This window comes from Alternaria atra, assembly GCF_907166805.1.
Source record: "Alternaria atra isolate CS162 genome assembly, contig: 22, whole genome shotgun sequence".
Taxonomy (NCBI): Eukaryota; Fungi; Ascomycota; class Dothideomycetes; order Pleosporales; family Pleosporaceae; genus Alternaria; species Alternaria atra.
In genome coordinates, this window is record NW_025091320.1 from 837,162 (window position 1) to 857,586 (window position 20,425).

Consider the following 20,425-nt stretch of genomic DNA (forward strand, 5'->3'; position numbering starts at 1 on the left):
ATTTACTGGTCTTTCTCTCACTATCTGCGTCGAGCCTTTTCTACTTGATAGAGAACACTCTGGTACCTCACTCACCCCAGAAACTAACAACAATCGTCGATTATCAACTTCAACCAGCTCTTCATAACTATCCCACCGCTTCAACGAGAATGCCCGGCCGTCTGCATAACAAGATTGCCGTAATAACTGGGTCCTCCTCGGGTATAGGCCGTGCAACAGCCCTAGCTTTCGCCTCAGAAGGCGCCTCTCTAATCTGTTCCGACCTCCACGAAACCGCCCGTCAAGAATACGCCACAGACACCTCCCCTCTAACCACTGTCCAAGCCGCTCAAAATCTTGGCGTCAAAGCTCTCTTCGTCAAATGCGACACGTCCTCTTCCACAGAGGTCCAAGCCCTGATCCAGGCGGCAGTGAAAGAGTACGGGAGAATCGACATCATGGTGAATAACGCAGGTATTGCTATGGAAGCAGGTGAACATGGGAATAGACCGGTTTGGGAGTACGAGGAAGCTGCTTTTGAGAAGACAATGGACGTGAACATTAAGGGTGTGTTTTTGGGGACCAAGTATGCGAGTAAGCAGATGGTGGGGCAGGAACCAGGGGCTGGGGGTGACAGAGGGTGGATCATTAATCTGAGTAGTGTTTATGGACTGAGGGTGGGATGTATGTCTGTAAGTTGATCTGTTTTCCTTATTTCTTTGTTTTTGCGTTTTATGTGGAGGGGTAGGAGTGGGTTACGCCGACCCCAGGAATGGAATAGAAAACTAACTATGCCAACAGCCGGTTACGTCACTTCTAAACACGCTGTCCTCGGTCTAACAAAAGCCGCCGCTCAAGATTGTGCGCCATACCGCGTCCACGTCAACGCTCTCTGTCCCGGGTACACGGCTACATCCTTCATTTCCAGGCTATTCACACCCGAGGCAGTAGAACAGAAGAAGGCTGTAGAAGAGCGACATCCATTTGGTGGTTTGGGTACGCCGCAAGATATTGCTAGGGCGGCAGTTTTCCTGGCGAGTGAGGATGCGGCGTGGGTTACCGGCATAGGTCTACCGGTAGATGGCGGGTTTAGTTCCATGTGAGGGGTTCTAGAACTCGGGGATGCATTTAGAAGATTAACTGCGGGAATAAGATGTGGGATTCTTGTGCGTTGTTACTCATAGACCGCCTACTATGGCGGCTGGAGGGTTGTTAATTCATCAGGTTTGGGTGATGCTTAGAGCGATCTATCTTAGATGCACCTTATACAAGAAAGAAACTAGACAAGTGCTAAAAGCTCTTCTACTACGTTGCATTCTCCAACAGTATATGATAAGAATCGAAAAGACATCTTATACTAGTATAGGCGTCTAAGCTATCTACATCTATATATATTATTTGTGTTTGTGTTGTTGTACAAGGTAGATGGTAGGAAAGAGGGAAAGTTCAGGGCAAAGGCAAGAAAGACAAGATTATAGCATAAAGTGGATGAGTACACAATCTTCGATGGTAATGAAAATCGAAGAAATCTGATCACAATACATGGTTTCCGCGTGAGCGAGTGTTTGACCTGTTTCATTGATTTAAGGGTTTATAATGATCTCTCCCTGTACTATGCTACGTCTCTAGGCCGTCCGGTAACCCAAAACACCCTATATACACCCACTCAATCTGGCCAATGAAGAAATCCTAGAGTAAGAGAAAAATTCGCCGATGAGGGAAATGCAGGATAAGGAAACCCAAACGCCACAGCTATGCTAGCTTTCAAGAGTAAAAAGACCTAATAGAGGGAGTACGAGAACGGAGTCGACTAGGAAAACGGAGAGAGTGCGAACGTATGGGGTATCGCCGCTGGGGGGACAAGGTCGACATATGCAAGAGGTCGTCGTGCTCCTTGGTACTAATGCAAATGCGGATCAGTCAAACTGGATGGTTGGAATGTAGTGTGAGGGTATGGATGGCATGGTAAAGGGCCGAGGGAATGTAGGAGAATGTATGGAGGTGTATGAGGCACTACCTCGCTACACGGTGGATCAACCTGTGGGTGTTAGTAACGGATAAAGGTATAACGGTATTGTGTAAACTTACCTCAAAGTACTGATGGCAAAAGTGGCAATCCATGCAAGCAACGCAATCAGAAGAGTAGCTGTCAAGCCCTTCTGCCTGTCACAGATGCTCTGTCTGTATGGACAAGCGTTTGTCCTGTCCGATGTAACGCATGCCCATTTGTCATCTGTTAGGGCCTGGAAAGCCAAACTAAGGTTTGCTGACTCGAAGACGATAAAGGCTAGATCCAGAAAGATGAGCGACATTTTGGCGTTGTGTGATCGTAGACCCAGGGGCTTTGATGTGTATTCGTCGTAGGTGATGTATATGGTGTATAGGATGGCCACAATATCGACGAGGATAGCCATCCAGGTGGACGAGTTGTTGTTGCAGCCGTTGTTGTCGGAGTGGCGGTAGATGGAGCTTGCGAGGGAGAGGGCGAGGATGGAGAAGACGAGGATCATGGAGCGGGAGAGGGCGGGGACCATGGGGTGGTTCATAACGGTGTTGTGGAAGCGCATCAGCCTGCGCTTCCTCTTCTCCGAGGTGAAGAGCCAGAAGCCCTTGATATGGTCGTCGCCGTGGTCCTTGTCGATGGGCTCCCACTTCTGCTCGAGATCGGGCATGTTCTCCCTGAGCCAGTCATCGTCTACAATCTGGCCGCGCGAGGATATAGGTCGGTCGAGGTTGGACGCCTGGGTGAATTGCTTCCACTTGGGGGCGCTGTCACTGACGGGTGTCGAGAGGGTTACGGGAGCGCCCTCACGGGCATGGTCAAACTTGCGACCCGGGACGTTGGACTTGGGCGTGGGGCAGAAGTTGTGGTTGGCGTGACGGACGGTGGTGGGTGTTCGCGGTAGGAGGAAGCTTGCAGCGTCGACATTGTCCTCTTCGTCAGCCGACTGGACCCAGGGCGGGAGTGAGCGGACGGCACGCTGCCTCTCCCTGTTCTCCGCGCTCACGCTTGTGCTCCGATTAGAGGACGCCAGCGTGCGAGGCGTGCTGGATATCGACTGCGAGTGGCTCTTGCGGACAGGTGCGCCGTCTTGACTGTCCTTGGAGTTGTCTGACACGGCACTGACTCTGGACTGGGGGCGCCGCTGGGAGTTGAAGGAAGAGGCGGTAGGCGGCGGAATGGGTGAGGGGAGTAGGCGGTGGCCGGTGGAAGAGTTCAACGTCGAGGACTGCGATGTGTGGCTGCTTCCCTGGGCAGCCGCGTCGGGGCGGAGGTGGGTGCCAGCTGTCGTGGCATTGCTGCTACTGCCATTGGGATCGACCATGGGCTTGCTGGTCATTCTTGTCGGGAGATGTGAGGGGCTTCCTCGTCGCACCAGCGGGTCCCTTGAGCAGAACACCAAGCACCAGTCTGGGTGTCGCGCCTGGCTGAGCAAGCTGCGAGGGCTTGGCAGTGAATCAACACCGGGGGAGGATTACGTGGGAGCAAAGTAGACGACGCGCGACGACACCATGTCCGGCCTAGACTAAGTGTTGGGAGGCAACAGTGCGGGATAAACAAGGACAAAGCGAGCGACTGGAATCAGTAATAGTAGATGGTAGAGTTTGGTGGTACGCCTGGGGGTAGTGGAGCGTTGGGGTCCGTGGGCAGGTGCTGGCGTATTTGGGGAGATTGCTTGTTCGTCGATCAGGGAAACAGGGATTGCGCGCTGGCAAGCATCTCTTAGCTGCCTGTGAGGTCATGGGTCCGCAGTAGCTTCTTCGTCAATTCTAGACGACACAGCCACGGCTAGACAATTCAGCACTGCCTTGGTGTGCCACGCGACTCAACCGCGTCATGTTGCACACACTCGTCGTGAGAGGCAGTTAAATACCCTGCGCCATCGCGCGCTTACCTAACCGCTACCAAGACGATTCCAACCATCCTTCCCCGCCGACCCCACGATGCGTCTTTTCCTGCTGCCCATATCTACCCGTCGCTCCCTCATCTACTGCGAAAAGCTGCACGAGAAAGCCCCCAAAGACCGCTCCTACTATGACAAGCTCACCTTAAAGGCAAACGAGACTTGGGTCGCCTGGGAAAAAGATGAAAAAGCCATTTGGGACTGGAAGAAGAAGGTGACCTTCTACGGCAACCAGGCCCTGAAGCGCATTCCCTACGAAGAATGGGGGCTCAAGACGATACCCGCCCTCACGGCGAAGCGGAGGCAGGACATTGTCGACGGAAAGGCTAAATACGAGGTCTTGTTCCCTGGAAAGTACCTGCCCCAAGAGAGAGTGTCTGGGCTGCTGGAGAAGCTGGCCAAGGAGAGGCAGAACATGCACCGGAGCAAACTCATGTGGAGCGTCATCATCATGCCCTTCACTGCGCCCTTTATGCTTGTACCCGTCATCCCCAACCTGCCCTTCTTCTACGTACTCTACCGGGCATGGAGTCACTGGAAAGCCCTCGGCGGCTCCAGGCACCTCGAATTTCTGCTCAAGTACAACCTCCCCACACCTACTCCATCGGCCGCACTCGATCAAGTCTACACCGCCGGACTCATGTATCCTACCCGCGCACTCTCCCGCGCCGCTCCCAACCCGACTCCTCAACAAGCACAACAAGTCGCAAACGTAGTGCACCAGCAGACCGACAACGAGACCAAAGACGTCATGGTCCTGCAACGCTGGAACGGAAAGCTCATTGCCGAGCAATTCAATCTACCTGATATGGAGGTCGAAATTGAGCGCGCCGTCTGGCAGGTCGAGCAGGCTATCAAGTCCAAAGAAGAGCTAGAGCAAGAGAAGCTAGAGCAAGAAAAAGCGGCTGGGGGCAACGGTATGAGGGCAAAGGACGCACTGCCAGAAGATATTCTAGAGAAGATACATGAGAAGGCCGAAGATGTCGCTGAGGAGGCCAAGGACAAGGCGAAGAAGTCATGATTCCATTTCATGTGCTGATGATGTACGATATCATGGTTCAATCTTAAACACAGCATGGGCGTTGGGAGGCTATGTTTGTACTATACCACCTAGAAGAGTCTCCGCATCTGTATGATTGGATGCGTTATGAAATAAGTACAAGATATGGTCAAACTCTCTTGTCCGGACTCTGATGATATGGCAGTCGAAATATCTTCGCTAAATCGGCAATCGTTTACCACATTGCCATGAAGAAGTATCAGCGTGCTATAGGGTTGTTTTATATGGGTGGTCTTGACAGAAAAACGGAAGAAGCGCGACAAAAGCTTATCGACGAGGTGGAAATGTATGTTGATGAAGCTGGTGTACAGTTGGATAACGTAAGGATTGAAGACATCGTATTGCGATGATAAAATGTCGAATAGCGGTAACAGTAGGGTTGAAACGCCTCCAACACCATTACAGTTCACTTTTATCCCCCCGACAGAACTTTTCAAGTTTCTCCTTATTCCAAGTCACCGGCCCATGAACCCCATACAAAGGATCCTTCTCCAACCACTCCACCTTGCCTACCGCCTCCGCCTTCTTCTCCTCACCCTTTTTCCCATAACACATATCCCAACTACATCCTTTCGGATAACTACCCACCATTTCAAACCCACCCTCGAGATCCTGAATCAGCCTGTGTCCCACCCCCGCAGGCACAACAATAGCGTCTCCGGCTTTGACTTCTGTCTCGACTTTCCCCGGATTAGATTCCCCGCCGAATAACAGTTTTGCGCGGCCGGCGAATACGCAGAGGACTTCGTGCGTGGTGCTGTGGTAGTGTGTTGTAGTGTACATTGTGTAGCGCCATTGTGGTGAGACGTTGTTGGTGGGAAGATGGGCTTCTAGTGTTGAAGCCGGGGTTGACGAGGCGAATGCTGAGTGGTAGATGAAGAGGGGGTGATTGTGTGGTGTTGTGTTAGGGATGTGGGCGTGGGTGGGGATGTAGTGGGTGCTTAGGCGGAGGGACGAGAGAGGTGTCAAGTTTAGAGATGGCATTGTGCTATGGTGTTGATGAATTTACACTCGCTGTGTAATGTTGAATGGACATGCTAACTCTGATGTTGATAAAGTAAGTGTGAAAAGATGTATGACTGATTTCGTTTCGTATACGATGATCCTGCAAAGACGTCATCGGTCTGAAAGCCGAAATGAGTATGTTGTTATAATCAACGTTCCCTATCGTGCTGCGGTAGAGACGGTCTTCATGTCAAGCATCTGCCTATGTGCCGGTATGATTTGAGCCTGAGCTCTGTCGTCTGAGAAGGCATACCGATTATCATCAGCATTCGCCACCAGTCATGAGGGTTTTCATCCATCTGCATAAATGATTGAACAGAGGGTTTCTGTTAGGCATTACATGTTAGTATTTCAGTGTTCATTTGGGTCGATTGGAAATGATATCATCAGGCCCCTATTGGGTCGCGATGGTAGCAAGATAGTTGTGAGCTGTACTGCACTAGGGCGAGATGCATAGAACACGTAGGTGTGAGTCCGTCTCTACGCCACCGTCAACGACATTGAATCCATACGTGGAAGAGGGACAATTCGGCGAACAAAGATTAAAAAATTCAATCCGAGCTGACAAAGAATTCCGGTGACTTCGCGATGAGTAGCGGCTAGTGCAAGGCAGCGTGAACGAGACCCTTGTAGATGCCAAGACCTAAGCTCGGTGCTGCCTGAACAGTATGAACCAACTCGACGTAACTCCATATCAATACGTCGCTGCCTTTCTGCCCCGGCACCTTCACTTCACTCTTCTCCCTCCTCATTGTGCTTCGCGTAACTCGGAGGCGCATTTACCAAATTCTGTGGAAACCGACCGCTCGGTACCTCATAAGCCTCCCCGCCCGCTCCATAGTCAACTCCCCTCCACTTCACCGCGCCCTTCACCACAACTATCTTCTACATTAGTAGAAGTCCTTCCGCCAACCACACCACCTACAGCAGCGCCCATAGCAGGTGCTAAACAACCCGCTTGTCTGCGACACAGCGGTTCCGACAATAAAGTTCCTCACGCGCAAGAAGTCGCCTCCGAAAAGTGCCCCAGAGCACGCGACGATACAACCCACGATGGCTTCTGGTATGCCACCCGTCCCGGCTAAGGACGATGTGAACGCTACGTAAGTACCTTTCCGTTTCTCTCTGCGCATCGTTTTGTCCCGCGTTGCAGTTTGTGGAGACCTAGGTATGCTCCGGTGACGTCGCCAAAGGCTGGCATGTCGGACGCCAGCGAGTCTGCATTGCCATGGTGAGCGCGGATGAGGGCTATAATCATAGGATGAGTTTCAACAAAGCAGGCCCACTACATATGTTGTCATAGAGCTTGAACGAAAGCTAATAGCTCACAGATGGAAGTACCTCGAAGCCGGTGTCGACAAGATCATGACGAACCTGCGAGAAGGTGTCGACATGAAGACGTACATGGGTCTCTACACTGCCATCCACAACTTCTGTACAGCCCAAAAGGCCGTCGCGGGCTCGTCGTTTCACGCCTCCAACAACCGCGGGGGTGCCCATCTTCTCGGAGAAGACCTCTACCAGCACCTAATCGAATACCTCAAGGCGCACCTTTCCGAAGTGCAGGCGGCTTCACGGCAACATGTTGACGAAGCGCTTCTCCACTTCTACATCAAGGAGTGGAATCGTTACACAACAGCCGGCCAGTACAACAACCATCTGTTCCGGTATCTGAACCGCCATTGGGTCAAGCGTGAGATGGATGAAGGAAAGAAGCACATCTATGACATCTACACACTTCACCTGGTGCGCTGGAAGGAGGACATGTTTACGGGCAGCCAGGAGAGCGTCATGCGCTCGGTGCTCAAGCTGGTCGAGAAGCAGCGAAACGGCGAGACTATAGAACAGTCACAGATCAAGTCGGTCGTCGACTCCTTCGTATCGCTAGGTTTGGACGAGGCCGACAGCTCCAAGTCGACATTGGATGTCTACAAGGAGTACTTTGAAAAGCCCTTCCTAGAGGCCACCGCGCAATACTACGACAACGAGTCTAAGCAATTTTTGGCGGAGAACAGCGTGGTTGAATACATGAAGAAGGCAGAGATCCGTCTGGAAGAGGAGAAGGAGCGCGTCCCACTGTACCTGCTTAGCGAGATCATGTCACCTCTGATGCGGACGTGCGAACAGTCGCTTATCACCAGCCACTCGCAAGCTCTTCGCGAAGAATTTCAGATCCTTCTTGACCACGACAAGGAGGAGGACCTGGGCCGCATGTATAAGCTGCTCGCCCGCATTCCAGAGGGTCTGGATCCCTTGCGTCTTCGGTTCGAGAACCACGTCCGTAAGGCGGGTCTGGCCGCAGTTGACAAGATTGCGCAAGATGGAGACAACCTGGAGCCAAAGGTGTACGTTGAAGCCCTCCTTGAGGTCCACACGCAGTACCAGGCGCTCGTCAACAAAGCTTTCAACGGAGAGTCTGAGTTCGTTCGCTCGTTGGACAACGCCTGCCGAGAGTTCGTCAATAGGAACAAGATCTGCAAGTCGGGCTCCAACAAATCCCCTGAGCTTCTTGCCAAGTACACCGATACTTTGCTGAAGCGCTCCAACGCCAAGATGAGCGAAGAGGACGACATGGAGAAGCTCCTGACACAGATTATGACTGTCTTCAAGTACATTGAAGACAAGGATGTGTTCCAGAAGTTCTACTCGCGTATGTTGGCCAAGCGTCTAGTCCAGACCACTTCCGCATCCGATGACGCCGAGACGAGCATGATTTCGAAGCTGAAGGAGGCCTGTGGTTTCGAATACACCAACAAGCTCCAGCGCATGTTCCAGGACATGCAGATCTCCAAGGACTTGAACACTGCCTTCAAGGAGTGGCAATCAAACAACTTGGACGATTCAGATCTGAAGACTAGTGTCGACGCCTCATACCACATCCTTGGTACTGGTTTCTGGCCTCTGAACCCACCTACTACACCGTTCACGCCACCGCAACTCATCGTTCAGACTTACGACCGCTTCGCTCGCTTTTACAACCACAAGCACCAAGGTCGTAAGCTTACCTGGTTATGGCAATTGTGCAAGGGTGAGGTCAAGGCCAACTACTGCAAGGTCGCGAACCTGAAGACTTCACCAACCTTCCAGGTCTCGACTTATCAAATGGCAATCATGTTGTTGTTTAACGACAGCGACACTGTCTCTTATGATGACATTGCTGAGTCCACTAAGCTGAACAAGGAGACCCTTGATCCTAGCTTGGGTGTCTTCATCAAGGCCAAGGTCCTCCTCGCCCAACCTGAGGGTGCCAAGGCGGAATCTGGTACCTCCTATAAGCTCAACACTGGCTTCAAGACCAAGAAAGTGAAGATGAACTTGAACATTGGTATCAAGTCTGAGCAGAAGGCCGAAGCGGAAGATACGCACAAGACGATTGAGGAGGACCGCAAGCTACTCATCCAGGTATGTACCCGTCGCTCCCACTACCCTTTCACAACATCATGCTAATATTTCAACAGTCGGCTATTGTGCGTATCATGAAGTCACGCAAGAAGATGAAGCACCAGCAGCTCGTCTCCGAGACCATCCAGCAGATCAAGAACCGGTTCATGCCCCGCGTCCCCGATATCAAGAAGTGCATAGACATCCTGCTCGAGAAGGAGTACCTGGAGCGTCTAGAGGCTGATGAGCTCGGTTACCTGGCATAAGCGGTCGGTATGTAGTTTACGATCCAAGGTTTATCACCTACGGGGGACATATTAAATAATGAGTAACGGGTTCCATTTCACCGGTCGGGCTTTCATCAACATCATCGTCGTCTTTTTCGATGTATCATTCGGGCGTTTCATTCATGGTAACGGAGTTAGGTCACCGTGTGGGAAAGGCGCGTGGGATGGGGCTTTCTTAAAGGCTTTGTTAAACGCTAACAGACAGTGCGTTTGGTATCCCTTTTTTGATTGATAGATGGGTGCAAAATCCAGAAACGGTCCATGAAATGAAAATGATCTTCTTGCATTACTTCGTGTGTGCTTGCTCGATGATGAGTTCAATATGCTACTGCGCTATCCAAAACTCAGTTCGGACGCGATAAAGTGGGCCAATTCAGGGCCCGCCTAGCGTGATCCGCCAATCCCCGGTTCTCTGCCCTTGCTCTCACCTTCGCTTTCGCGTCTCCAATTCACCTAAACAGAACAATCAGACCTGTCGCTGACGAGCCCTCAACATGCCACCAGCTTACGAAATCCTCAAATCCACACGCTAAATCGCGAACAAGTGTTAACATAGTAAAACACCCAAGAACTCCTAGCATATGGACAGTGTGATCGTGCAAGCGATGACCTCCAGGGCCGATATGAACAAGAGAGATACGAAAAGCGCGTTACAGTCATAGAAAAGGTAGGAGAAAGGAGCTTGAACGGGACGTCAACCACAGTGATACTTAGCCGCCATCCCGGACCTTGTAGTACCTCGGCATTGCCTGAGTTTCGTCGCCGTCATCTATACGGTCGCGACCGTTTGGCTGATCACCCTTTGCTGGAGGATTGTTGTCCTCGAAATGATTTCTACCATGCCTATTTCTGTCGTTTTGGTCATCACCTGATCCGCCATTGCTGTATGCTCCTGTCGCAGAGCTGAAAAAAAGTCAGATACAATCGAAGCACGCAAGATCGAAGGGCGAAGACTTACTAGGTATGAGGTGGTGGTGGCGGATGCTGCGGGTATGCAAGTTGACCATATGATAAGCTGGGTAGTGCCTGCACATAGCGAGGGTTTATTGACAAATATCCTGAATCGGGTGGGCGCGAAAGCGCGGGCATATAACTCGACCTATCTAGATGATAGTCCGGCGGTGGAGGTGAAGGTGGTGGTGGAGGAGGTGGACTGAAGTTCCCTGGCGGTTGACCACTTTGGAAGAAATGTCCTTGGTTCACAGGCTGGCTACTTTGCAAGTCTGGGTAGTTATTTGGGGGTGGAGGCGGAGGTGCACGACTTGGATATATCGGTTGATCATATCCTCGATGTGCGGGTGGGATAACTGGTGGTTTTGAATAACTACGATCACATCAGCGTTATGCCAGGGAGTATGACAAGGCGGCTAACCCAGGCTGCGGTACGATCAGGCCGTCAGCATATATGTACCGGTGATTTTGTGCGTCAAACTGATAGTTCATCTGTCGCTGCGCGTCAAAAAACCACATCCTGGGAGTTGGTCCGTGAGGAGCCTCCACAACCGACTTCTTTCAAGTTGATGCAAAACATAGGCGGGGCGCACCCTGCCTAAACTACCCGTCGCGAATGAGGCTCACCTGCCGCTGACAGGTCCTTCGGTGGGGAGGCTCCGGTCGCTAATTGGTTAGCCAATATCAGCCACTCAGCCTGGCCACGTCACAGCCTGCCGAGATGAGAACGCGAATGATCGGTATCCAGTCGCAAACTTCGACGAAGCACATTTGCAACGCGTTGCTGGCTGATATAGTGGCACGAGCTGTGAGAGCTGGTGCTTGGAAGAAGCTGCTGCGAATTGGAACGATACAACAGTCTGAAGTATCAAACACGGATAACTTTATTCGATTCCAAATGGTCGCTCGTTGTATCACGTGGAGGCGCATGTTGATAGGAGCCTAGCCTCTGAACGAATCCGGTGAAGACTCGTGGCGCTGACTATCTGGCGAGCAAGCAACACCAGCCTGGTTCCCTAGAACTCTAGGATCAACTTATCTCAAGCTTGTAAAGGCAAGAAGATCGTCTGAAGACGAGCCCAAACGATGCGATTACTTGTCGCCCCGTTTCCGGTCTCTTTCCAGCCTCTTTACGCTCCCAAATTACACATCTTCACACACATACGTTAGCCATACTTGTATGTTGTTGTGCAATCTGAACCGATGTCGCTTCTCACTGAGCCACGAACCGGACGTTGGACAGATGAGAGCAACCACCATCGTACATTATAACTAAAGCTTTACATTCTCAACTAGTCTAACTGGCTGTATAGATCTCCAGTGGTTGCAAAGTGACAACCAAGCCCAATGGCTCAAAGTTGTTGTAGCCATCTGCCTCACGCTTAGCACACCTTATGTATTTCGAATACTCGTCAGCAGCTTCATCGGCTTTGCAGGATGGTTTTCTTCAAGAAGAAAAAATTCGAACCCATCCCAGGATGAAGAGATACAACCAACGACATCTACGAGCATCATGAACGACGCGAAGACCGGAAGGCAAATACTACGAAGCGTGTACGTCACATTCCGCCAAAAAGAGTCGATACTCGAGATTCGACACCAATTTTTCTATTTCTTCGTCCTTAGTACTTTGTGTTTTGCTTTCTTCTCTCAGATCATCGCAAGTTCCATTCTCACGGACAAGATGATGACAAATCGCGTGGGCCTACTAGCATCAGAGACGTGCGGTCTCTATGAGTATGACAACGAAAAGTGGGGTGAGGAGCAAGCCTCTCGTGTTGATAGCCTGATGGTAAAGAGAGAAAACAGAGCAGCCATCTACGCTCAAGAATGCTACGATTGGGGCAATGATAAGAAAGGCAAGGCTATGACCTGCGACTTCTTCTACAACTCGACTTTGAAGTACACTATCAGTAAGTCGTCATGTCCGTTCTATGAGAGTGAGATTTGTCACACCGGCGCATTACCCGGTTCGGCAATCACCTTCGATACGGATTACCTGGACTCGAGTTTACTTGGCATCAACGCCAACCCGACCTACACTTTCCGACGAACAACAACGTGTGCTCCACTGAGTGACCAGCCGCCTTACGTCCAGCACTTCTCCAATAGTCCAACTGACCATGGGTTCCTATATCAATACGGCGGGCTTTACAACGTCGACGACGAGTGTGCTAGTACGCCCAAGATGATAACGGACTACACCATGCGGGTGGTAGGTCATCCTTTCGAGTGGCTGGCACCAGTGTATCGCTTGAAGTAAGCCCCTAGAAGTCATGGTCATATCGCTCTTTACTAATCGGTGTGTTCCTACAGCACATGGGCCACGTCCCTAGGCAATCCTAGGTGCGACTTCTATCAGCCAATTGCGAAACTCAAAGCACCTGGACTGGATACCTTAAAGAGAACTAAAACACTCACGATCGTGTTCGTCACAGCTCTACATATCGTTTACACTCAAAAGAGCGTCGATCCTATTTTCCCAGCTGGCGATAAGTATATATTTCCAGGTGGTACCGTGGAGTACTTTAAGAACGGAAGTCCAAAATCGCGCTCATTCGCATGCATAGACGAGACCCGCTTCTGTGATCCGACTAACACGTACTGCTGGCATGAGTATGCGAAGATACCAGACCCGGTTTCCCATATCGCTAAGGATCCAGCGTATTGGTTCATGGTGAATGCGCTCAAAAAGTCCAACACATACGACTCGATCAAGTTGCGACTCGGGAGCAGTCTCCTAGCACAGCAGCGTGTTGGAGAGGCTAGATCACAGGCTTTGGCCAACAATCACTGGGAGCTCGAAGCGGAACACATGTTCAAGACATCTTTGGCAAGAGCTCAATTTGACGCCTGGAGTCTAGCAAGTGGGGAAGACCACGATCAAGATACTTACAAGAACACCGTCGATGAGTTCGCGGAGAGCATGTGCGGTCTCTTCAAATTCCGCGCCGCTGGGCACGTCAACATACGCATGTGGCCATTTTGGTTACTATGCTCTGTATTGCCAATCACGTTCCTCTTGAGTGTGGAGCTCAAGACTTACAGGCAGATATGTCATGGTGCTATGCGTTCGGCAAGAGACCAACTCGTTAAAAAGAGCAAGGCCCCGACAAGTGATTCTGCTGCAGATGGTCTTGTCGCAGACAGCGATACAAATGATGATGCCTTTGTAGTAGGATCCACATCATCGACTCGTCGAAGCTCAGAAACACCAGCAGCTCCCGTCGTCACACCCGCGCCGCAAAGCGACACACCGAGCGTAAAGCCATCCACCGACGATTCGCTGATACTATCGGATGTCGCAAATGATCGGCCGCCTTCTACCAGCACGACAACACCACTTATCGATCATTCAGCGCATGAACCGCACAACTATGGGACGCATAGCGCTGCCCATAGCATACGCACCAGTCGAAGCTCTGCGTGTATGGATCGATCAGCATCTATTATCGACCCGTCGGCTCGACCTGGCGTGAACGATGGAGAGGTTAGTCAACCAAGCGACCAAAACGACCACGAATGGACACCACTACTCATACATGGCCCGATCCTAATGGGCGCACGTATCGTGAAAGCTATGGGGGAGAAGGGGGTGGAGGGTCCGATTGATCATTTGTCTTCTTAGTTCACCAAGACGTGTATTGAGTTGTAATCTTAGTGCTTCTCTTGTTGCCCTATGCATCGCTAGATCACCGTGTTAGCTTACCACAACGCATAACGGTTCGTGCATAGATACATACACGCGAAGCTATGCAACTGCGACTGTGTGATTTCTTCAGATTGCCCAATCCAGCAGAGCTTGCGAACCCGCATTGTTCGCGCCACAATGAGGACGAGTAACCTCAGAATTCCAGCCTCGCCAGCGCGTTCGCGTCCTCGACAATAGGGCCGCCCAAGCAGATTTGGTGGCATATTAGGCCGCCCGCTGCGCCTTTCTCAAGGTCTACCACATCGGGCTTAGCGTTTCGAGATTCGGAAACACAACATTACCGAATGCGTGGCCGCGAAGTAGGGCCTTATAGAAATGCATCTCTTGAACTTTCTAGACTTCATAGATCCAGATAGTTTGTCTCAACTGACGCTGTCCGCTTTGTGATTTGGCCTTTCGTGATAAGCATTTTACAAGATGACTGCATTGAATACGACCGTGGAAGACGAGACCAGAAGTGTTGCCAGTAAGTATTATACAAACTGAACGCTCCGATTGAGACACTAAACACCGCAATCTAGACGGCGGCGCCTCATCTTTAGTGCACGTTGAACCCACTGCGGAGAATGCCGACCTCTACACAATGGACCTCCCAGAATACACCCAACTAGCAACGAGCGGAGAAGTCTCAGTAGACGCGCAAGCGACACGGGATGAGAAAACACAAGTCGAAGACTGGTCACCAGCATATGATGTGCGTCCAGACCAACAGCTACAGCTACAGGTGCCGGATCGCCATAGCGAGGAACGGAGTCTTCGCGGAGAATACGAGTATCATATACAACAGGATGTTAGCGACCAAGGAAACCCATCGGAAACGCGATCAACAAACGCCCCAGTTCTAACTCACTATCTCACTGAACCCGTCGCAACTGCCAGCCTTGCTAGCGTACGAGCGTGCAGCATCCTCAACGACAGACCCGCAGTATGGCTAGTGAAGCGGAAAAGCATGACCCTTTCACCACTTGCAGCGGTGGTGCTTACTAAGGAAGGACTTGTCCAAGCAAAAGACTTGCAGCTGTAAGTAAATGCTCTACACAGTAGAGGTTTACAGAGGCTAACATCCACTGCAGTATCTCTCAATACGCAGACATGAAGCGTGACCCCACAGACCCCGTATCCGCTGTGTTTCTGACCACCTACGATGTTGTAAGCGGTATGATGCTCGGTCTTGTAGCAGGTCCTATCGAAATGGGTAAACAAACCACTCCGATGTTGATGCAACACGAGAACAGACGGAAAGAGAAGCGAGACGGGGATGCGGAGTCATCAAATCCCAAAAACACTAAAGATTCAGCTTATGTGGCACGCCAAGTAGCTCTCGGCACCGCCAAAGGCTTTGGACGCATCGTTACCACGAGTCTGAAAAGCCCTGCAGTGATTATGCATGGCATCACACGAGGCTTCCATAATCTTCCCAAAGCGTATGGCGAAGAGGTACGACAATATGAGAACGTGACTGGGTTGAGAAGTGGGCTCGTGGTCAGCATGAAAAGCTTCGGTTACGGACTTGGTGATGGCATAAGAGACCTCATGATAAAGCCCATCGATGGCGCCGAAAAGAACGGTGTCCTGGGTTTCGCCGCTGGTTGTGCAACTGGAATTGCGAATGCAGCCTTTAAACCCGCTGCTGGTTAGTGGATTTTTGATACATTTGACGACGGTCAAGCTGACTGGATGTAGGCGCATGCGGACTTATCGGGTACTCATCGGTTGGCGTTTACAAATCGATCCGCAACATTGGTTCAGTGAAGAAGGACGACCCACTGGACCTGGTACGGAGTTTAGGCGAGACTGAGTATCAGCAGGCGAGCGATGCAGATAAGCTGTATATCGTGCGTCTGTGGTGTCAGACGCAGATGCGAATGCGCATAGGTTAGCTTCGCTGAAAATACTGTCTTGATACGATGATGTTGGCGGACAATGTGTTCATAAGTTCTATTGCGTTAGGCTGAGAGTTCGCTCGGCTTGAGGATGCTCTGGCTCTCTCAGGACGTCAACTGGGTATATGCCTATAGCATCTCAAAGACGTAGCGCTATCGTGTTTTACCTCGGCGTAGAGTCTTTCTTATCCAACCCGTATACTCTCTTCGACAAGTAATGACTGAGCTGCCATTTCTATCTCCTCGTTAGTCATCCCAAACATCATGAGTGCTGATAGTTGACGTACCACGACTTGCTGCCCCTCGAAGTAATTCTTCCACCTTTCGTCCTCCGCAAGATCGACAACCACATCCCATGGCCACTGCTCGGACTCTAGCTCAACAAGAGTAAAGTAAGTGTGTAGCTCGTCCTTCTCTTTGGTCTCGAACTTTGCACCCTGCATGGTCGCCGCATGGTCGATCCGAAAGAGGCGAAACCGCAGTACGTCCGGTGAACTAGATATTGTAGGACCGACGACATCCTTGTAGTACTTTATGACCTCTTCTTCTTTATCCGCAGCCACGGTCCATTCCATTGCCGCTACGCTTGCGACGTATTCGATGTCTAGCGACATTAGTCCGTCATCGCCGGCTTCATCCTGTCCCGTGATCTTACCACCACCGTCACCTGACCAATCGTCTTGTTGCCAACTCTTGATCTCTCGATATGATCGGATGTCGAAACGCAGATCCTTGAGCGAGCCAATCAACTCGCTGCTGGGTGGATGGTATGATAAATCATACATGTCCTTGTTGGACTGGTCGATGGAATTTACCTCCCACACAGTCATATAAGGCCACGGCGAATCCAACTTCCCCACTGGCTCGTCCTCCATACCGCTCGCTGTGACCTCGGTATGCAGGCCATGCTTCGCATTTGGCGAGTTAATTGATGGTAGATATTCGTTCTCGTACCACTCTTCACGTCCCTCCGGGATAGTTGCCCAAAGACAACATAGACCGGACATGCTGTTTCGATCTCGCGGCGAGATTTGTCGCGACTTTCAATGGCTAAGAAATAGTTGGGTCCAGGGTGTGCAATGTACAGTAATCCAGGTGGTTGTGCCGAGCTGTCAGTCAACGTTCGCAACGGGAAAAGACAGATGAACAGTCAGCCTGCAACATGACGCGGCTGGCACCAAAGTTATGACCGGACCCTGAAGCATAGCTGCTGTATGATAACCCTTACGAGACGGTCCGACCGCATTTTGCTCAACTAACCACATGTCTCGGAGATCAATAAAGCGGAATGTTCGCCGGCAGCTGGCCAATCGAAGCGAGTGCGAGCGGACGTGATTGGCCGTTGATACCTGAGGCGCAAGGCAAGAAATTCTTTCAGGATGTGAGCTAACGTGCAAGTGTCGTAGATGATCGACGTTCCCCACAACTTGCCACGAATGCCTCAAGTCGGAGAATTCGAAGCGCGGGTCAATATAATGTGTGCACATCAGCCGCTCAATCGATGCCGATATCGCCATTATTTTACTTGCTGATGGGACAGATTTCCATGTCTGGAGTCATGAAAGCTGTGGAAACGCATCCTGTAAGGAGCGACATCAAGGGGTTTCGAGGTTGGGCCTCCCTGCGGCACGCTTCTACCCTAGCGCCGGCAAGAATGCGGCGATACCCCAGCTAAGTGGCTTCAACTCCGGTTCTTACAAGACACTTGCCTGTCAACACCTAACGAGTAACCTTGAGCCAAGTTACGATGCCTCTTTTCTCTCTCTCTCTGACCTTCAGCAATTTCGTGGTCGCTTCACGGATCGGACCTGAATATCTGCTCCGTCCCGCTGCTGACGCTTTCGAGATTACCTCTTGCCAGGTGTCCTAAGTGCAATGCCGAGTATGTGGGTTCGCTTAAAGCGCACATGACAACGCTCAGGCTTGCCTTACCGGCGTCAAGAGAGCCCGGGACTTGCCAGAGGAGATCAGAGGGAATGCCAAGCGATCGGTCACAGGCAGATAGATGCACGTGGGCATCTCATCATTTACGATCGCGCCCTGAAGAATCTTTCGTCTCACAGACGTGGTTGATTGTGGCTTCAAACGTCAGAATGATTCTCGGTCTATCAACTCTCTGAATGGGATACGCCATATTGGTGTACTTTCGAGGCACTATAAGCCCACATCTGCGCAGAACCGCAACGTCACAGACATCTCAACAAGGTAATGTCCGCGAAGCCAGCTTCTGCGGTTGAAGAAGCAGACGATCTCAACAAGTCCCTTGGAGCTGGATCTGGTACAATATTTGGGACGAATAGCAGACGGGGTCTAATTAAGATCGGAGTCGAAGTTTGGCTCGTGGCTTACCGGCTCTATGGGTATCAGGTGAAGAGCTGCTATCTATGGAAGACTGCCCGCGAAGATGCGGTCCAGAAACGAGTGCAATCAATCTTGTTCGTACAAATCGGGCCAGGATAATCACCAGCAGCATCGATTCGCGTCAGTGAGAATAGGTCGAGGGGTAAACGCATGCCAGACCTCTTCCGAATGTGTGCAGAGACAGTCCTACTGAGCGAAACAGCTCTAGTAACCCCGACACCAAGTGCAGGTGTTCTTCCAACATCATCAGGACATATCGCTATCCGTTCTGTTGAGCCATGCCTACAGCTTCGATGAATAGCAGCGTAACAGCACTTCTCAACAGGTACCACATGAAGCATAGTTGGTAGATGAAGACCAACATGCTTCTCGTGTGTGCAATCAAGTACCTGGCCATATCAAAGACCTGATAAGTTTCATGCAAGATCGTGCAGATATGGGAAGCCGATGTTTGGTAGATGCCACACCCGGTGGAACTCAGAAGGACTCCAGATGATGGCCATGACCAGTTGGATATGTATATAAGCTTCTTACTCCGACATCCATGAGCCTATCTTCATAGTCTCGCCTCAGGCTTCTTCTTTCGCATTACCTCATCAAAAAAGCCACAATGCATATCCTTTTGTTCTCTGCCCCCATTTTTGCCTTCTTCGGAAGTGTATACGGCGCCGGAAGTGCCGTCAAAGGCACAGGCTCTACCACTCGTCAATGGTCTTGCTGCAAGAACTCCTGCTCCTGGCCCGGGAAGGCTCTTGTCAACAAGCCCGTTTTGACGTGCGATGCGAGCGACAACCTTCTCGATAATTATAACAGGCGTGATGGCTGTGAAAGCGGTGGTGGCTCGTATGCCTGCTCGGATCTCAGCCCTTTCGCTGTGAGTAACGACTTGGCATATGGCTTCGCCGCGGTAAACCTTGCGGCTTCGAACGAGTCCGCGTGGTGTTGCTCTTGCTACTCGTACGTTCTTTGGTTCTCATGCCGGAGCAGTGACTGACAACTCCTAGCCTGACATTCACTTCCGGCCCGGTCAATGGGAAGAAAATGGTCGTTCAAGTTACGAACACGGGATCCGATCTAGGGGAAGACCAGTTCAACATTGCTATTCCCGGTGGCGGCGAAGGTTCCATCCAAGGATGTACAAAGCAATACGGTGGCCAGGACGTCTGGGGTCAAGACTTTGGTGGCGTAGCGCATCGCGATGACTGCGATGCCCTTCCGGATGCTCTACAAGCCGGTTGTTATTGGCGCTTCGACTGGTTCCGGGCAGCTGACAACCCGTCCGTTAATTGGGAGAAGGTGACCTGCCCTGAGGCTTTGTCTTCTACGTCTGGCTGCCGCCGTGTCGATGATCCAATTCCGGGGCAGAATACTCCATCGCCGACACCTACAACCTCTGCTCCGATATCTTCAGGCACCGTACAACCTGGAGGCCAATGTGGCGGAAAGACTTATAAAGGTCCTACTCGATGCGTGGGAGGTACTGTCTGTACCTACGTCGATGAGAACTCGTACTATTGCCTTGCAGATCCAGCTAGCACACGGACAACACCAACGACTACAACGTCGCCTAGTGCCGCGCCGACAATTGGTCTACCGTATGATCGATGCGGAGGAAACGGCTGGACTGGCCCTACGAGGTGCAAGGATTCTGTGTGCGTAAGAATAGATGAATGTAAGTTACCTTGTTTCTCTTTATTTACCACGTCAAATATCCACGTCATCTCGTGACTACAACTGACAGCTTTCAGGGTACTCGCAATGCCAACCTTTAGTTCCATCTCAGAAACCCTCAAGCTCGCAACCTCAGACTACGGCTAGACCATCGTCTATCCCAGCTGTTCAGCCGGGACGCCCATCTACCCGCACTCGCACTCGATCCACATCTTCAACTAGACCTGCAA

At 51.2% G+C, this 20,425-nt stretch overlaps 9 protein-coding genes across 9 annotated transcripts; 6 read left to right on the plus strand and 3 right to left on the minus strand.

Annotated features, from left to right (window-relative positions):
• Positions 1–149: 149 nt before the first annotated feature.
• On the plus strand, positions 150–1,082 carry ALTATR162_LOCUS3030 (uncharacterized protein; the record flags this gene model as incomplete). Its single annotated transcript, XM_043310636.1, has 2 exons — positions 150–546; positions 781–1,082. 2 exons carry the CDS (start codon positions 150–152, stop codon positions 1,080–1,082), a joined length of 699 nt encoding a protein of 232 aa, XP_043166571.1.
• A 910-nt stretch (positions 1,083–1,992) lies between these two features.
• ALTATR162_LOCUS3031 (uncharacterized protein) lies at positions 1,993–3,320 on the minus strand (the record flags this gene model as incomplete). Its single annotated transcript, XM_043310637.1, has 2 exons — positions 1,993–2,017; positions 2,068–3,320. The coding sequence occupies 2 exons, from the start codon at positions 3,318–3,320 to the stop codon at positions 1,993–1,995; spliced, it is 1,278 nt and encodes a 425-aa protein (XP_043166572.1).
• Positions 3,321–3,924: 604 nt separating this feature from the next.
• Positions 3,925–4,905, plus strand: ALTATR162_LOCUS3032 (uncharacterized protein; the record flags this gene model as incomplete). Its single annotated transcript, XM_043310638.1, has 1 exon — positions 3,925–4,905. One exon carries the CDS (start codon positions 3,925–3,927, stop codon positions 4,903–4,905), a length of 981 nt encoding a protein of 326 aa, XP_043166573.1.
• A 2,097-nt stretch (positions 4,906–7,002) lies between these two features.
• On the plus strand, positions 7,003–9,596 carry ALTATR162_LOCUS3033 (uncharacterized protein; the record flags this gene model as incomplete). Its single annotated transcript, XM_043310639.1, has 3 exons — positions 7,003–7,052; positions 7,281–9,351; positions 9,408–9,596. 3 exons carry the CDS (start codon positions 7,003–7,005, stop codon positions 9,594–9,596), a joined length of 2,310 nt encoding a protein of 769 aa, XP_043166574.1.
• Positions 9,597–10,327: 731 nt separating this feature from the next.
• Positions 10,328–11,087, minus strand: ALTATR162_LOCUS3034 (uncharacterized protein; the record flags this gene model as incomplete). Its single annotated transcript, XM_043310640.1, has 3 exons — positions 10,328–10,520; positions 10,576–10,941; positions 10,990–11,087. 3 exons carry the CDS (start codon positions 11,085–11,087, stop codon positions 10,328–10,330), a joined length of 657 nt encoding a protein of 218 aa, XP_043166575.1.
• A 684-nt stretch (positions 11,088–11,771) lies between these two features.
• On the plus strand, positions 11,772–14,196 carry ALTATR162_LOCUS3035 (uncharacterized protein; the record flags this gene model as incomplete). The annotated part of the gene is made up of 3 exons (XM_043310641.1): positions 11,772–11,829; positions 11,882–12,827; positions 12,885–14,196. The coding sequence occupies 3 exons, from the start codon at positions 11,772–11,774 to the stop codon at positions 14,194–14,196; spliced, it is 2,316 nt and encodes a 771-aa protein (XP_043166576.1).
• Positions 14,197–14,697: 501 nt separating this feature from the next.
• Positions 14,698–16,160, plus strand: ALTATR162_LOCUS3036 (uncharacterized protein; the record flags this gene model as incomplete). Its single annotated transcript, XM_043310642.1, has 4 exons — positions 14,698–14,746; positions 14,802–15,300; positions 15,354–15,913; positions 15,964–16,160. The coding sequence occupies 4 exons, from the start codon at positions 14,698–14,700 to the stop codon at positions 16,158–16,160; spliced, it is 1,305 nt and encodes a 434-aa protein (XP_043166577.1).
• Positions 16,161–16,326: 166 nt separating this feature from the next.
• Positions 16,327–17,170, minus strand: ALTATR162_LOCUS3037 (uncharacterized protein; the record flags this gene model as incomplete). Its single annotated transcript, XM_043310643.1, has 2 exons — positions 16,327–16,398; positions 16,451–17,170. 2 exons carry the CDS (start codon positions 17,168–17,170, stop codon positions 16,327–16,329), a joined length of 792 nt encoding a protein of 263 aa, XP_043166578.1.
• Positions 17,171–19,134: 1,964 nt separating this feature from the next.
• On the plus strand, positions 19,135–20,342 carry ALTATR162_LOCUS3038 (uncharacterized protein; the record flags this gene model as incomplete). Its single annotated transcript, XM_043310644.1, has 3 exons — positions 19,135–19,481; positions 19,529–20,196; positions 20,266–20,342. The coding sequence occupies 3 exons, from the start codon at positions 19,135–19,137 to the stop codon at positions 20,340–20,342; spliced, it is 1,092 nt and encodes a 363-aa protein (XP_043166579.1).
• Between the last annotated feature and the right edge of the window lie 83 nt (positions 20,343–20,425).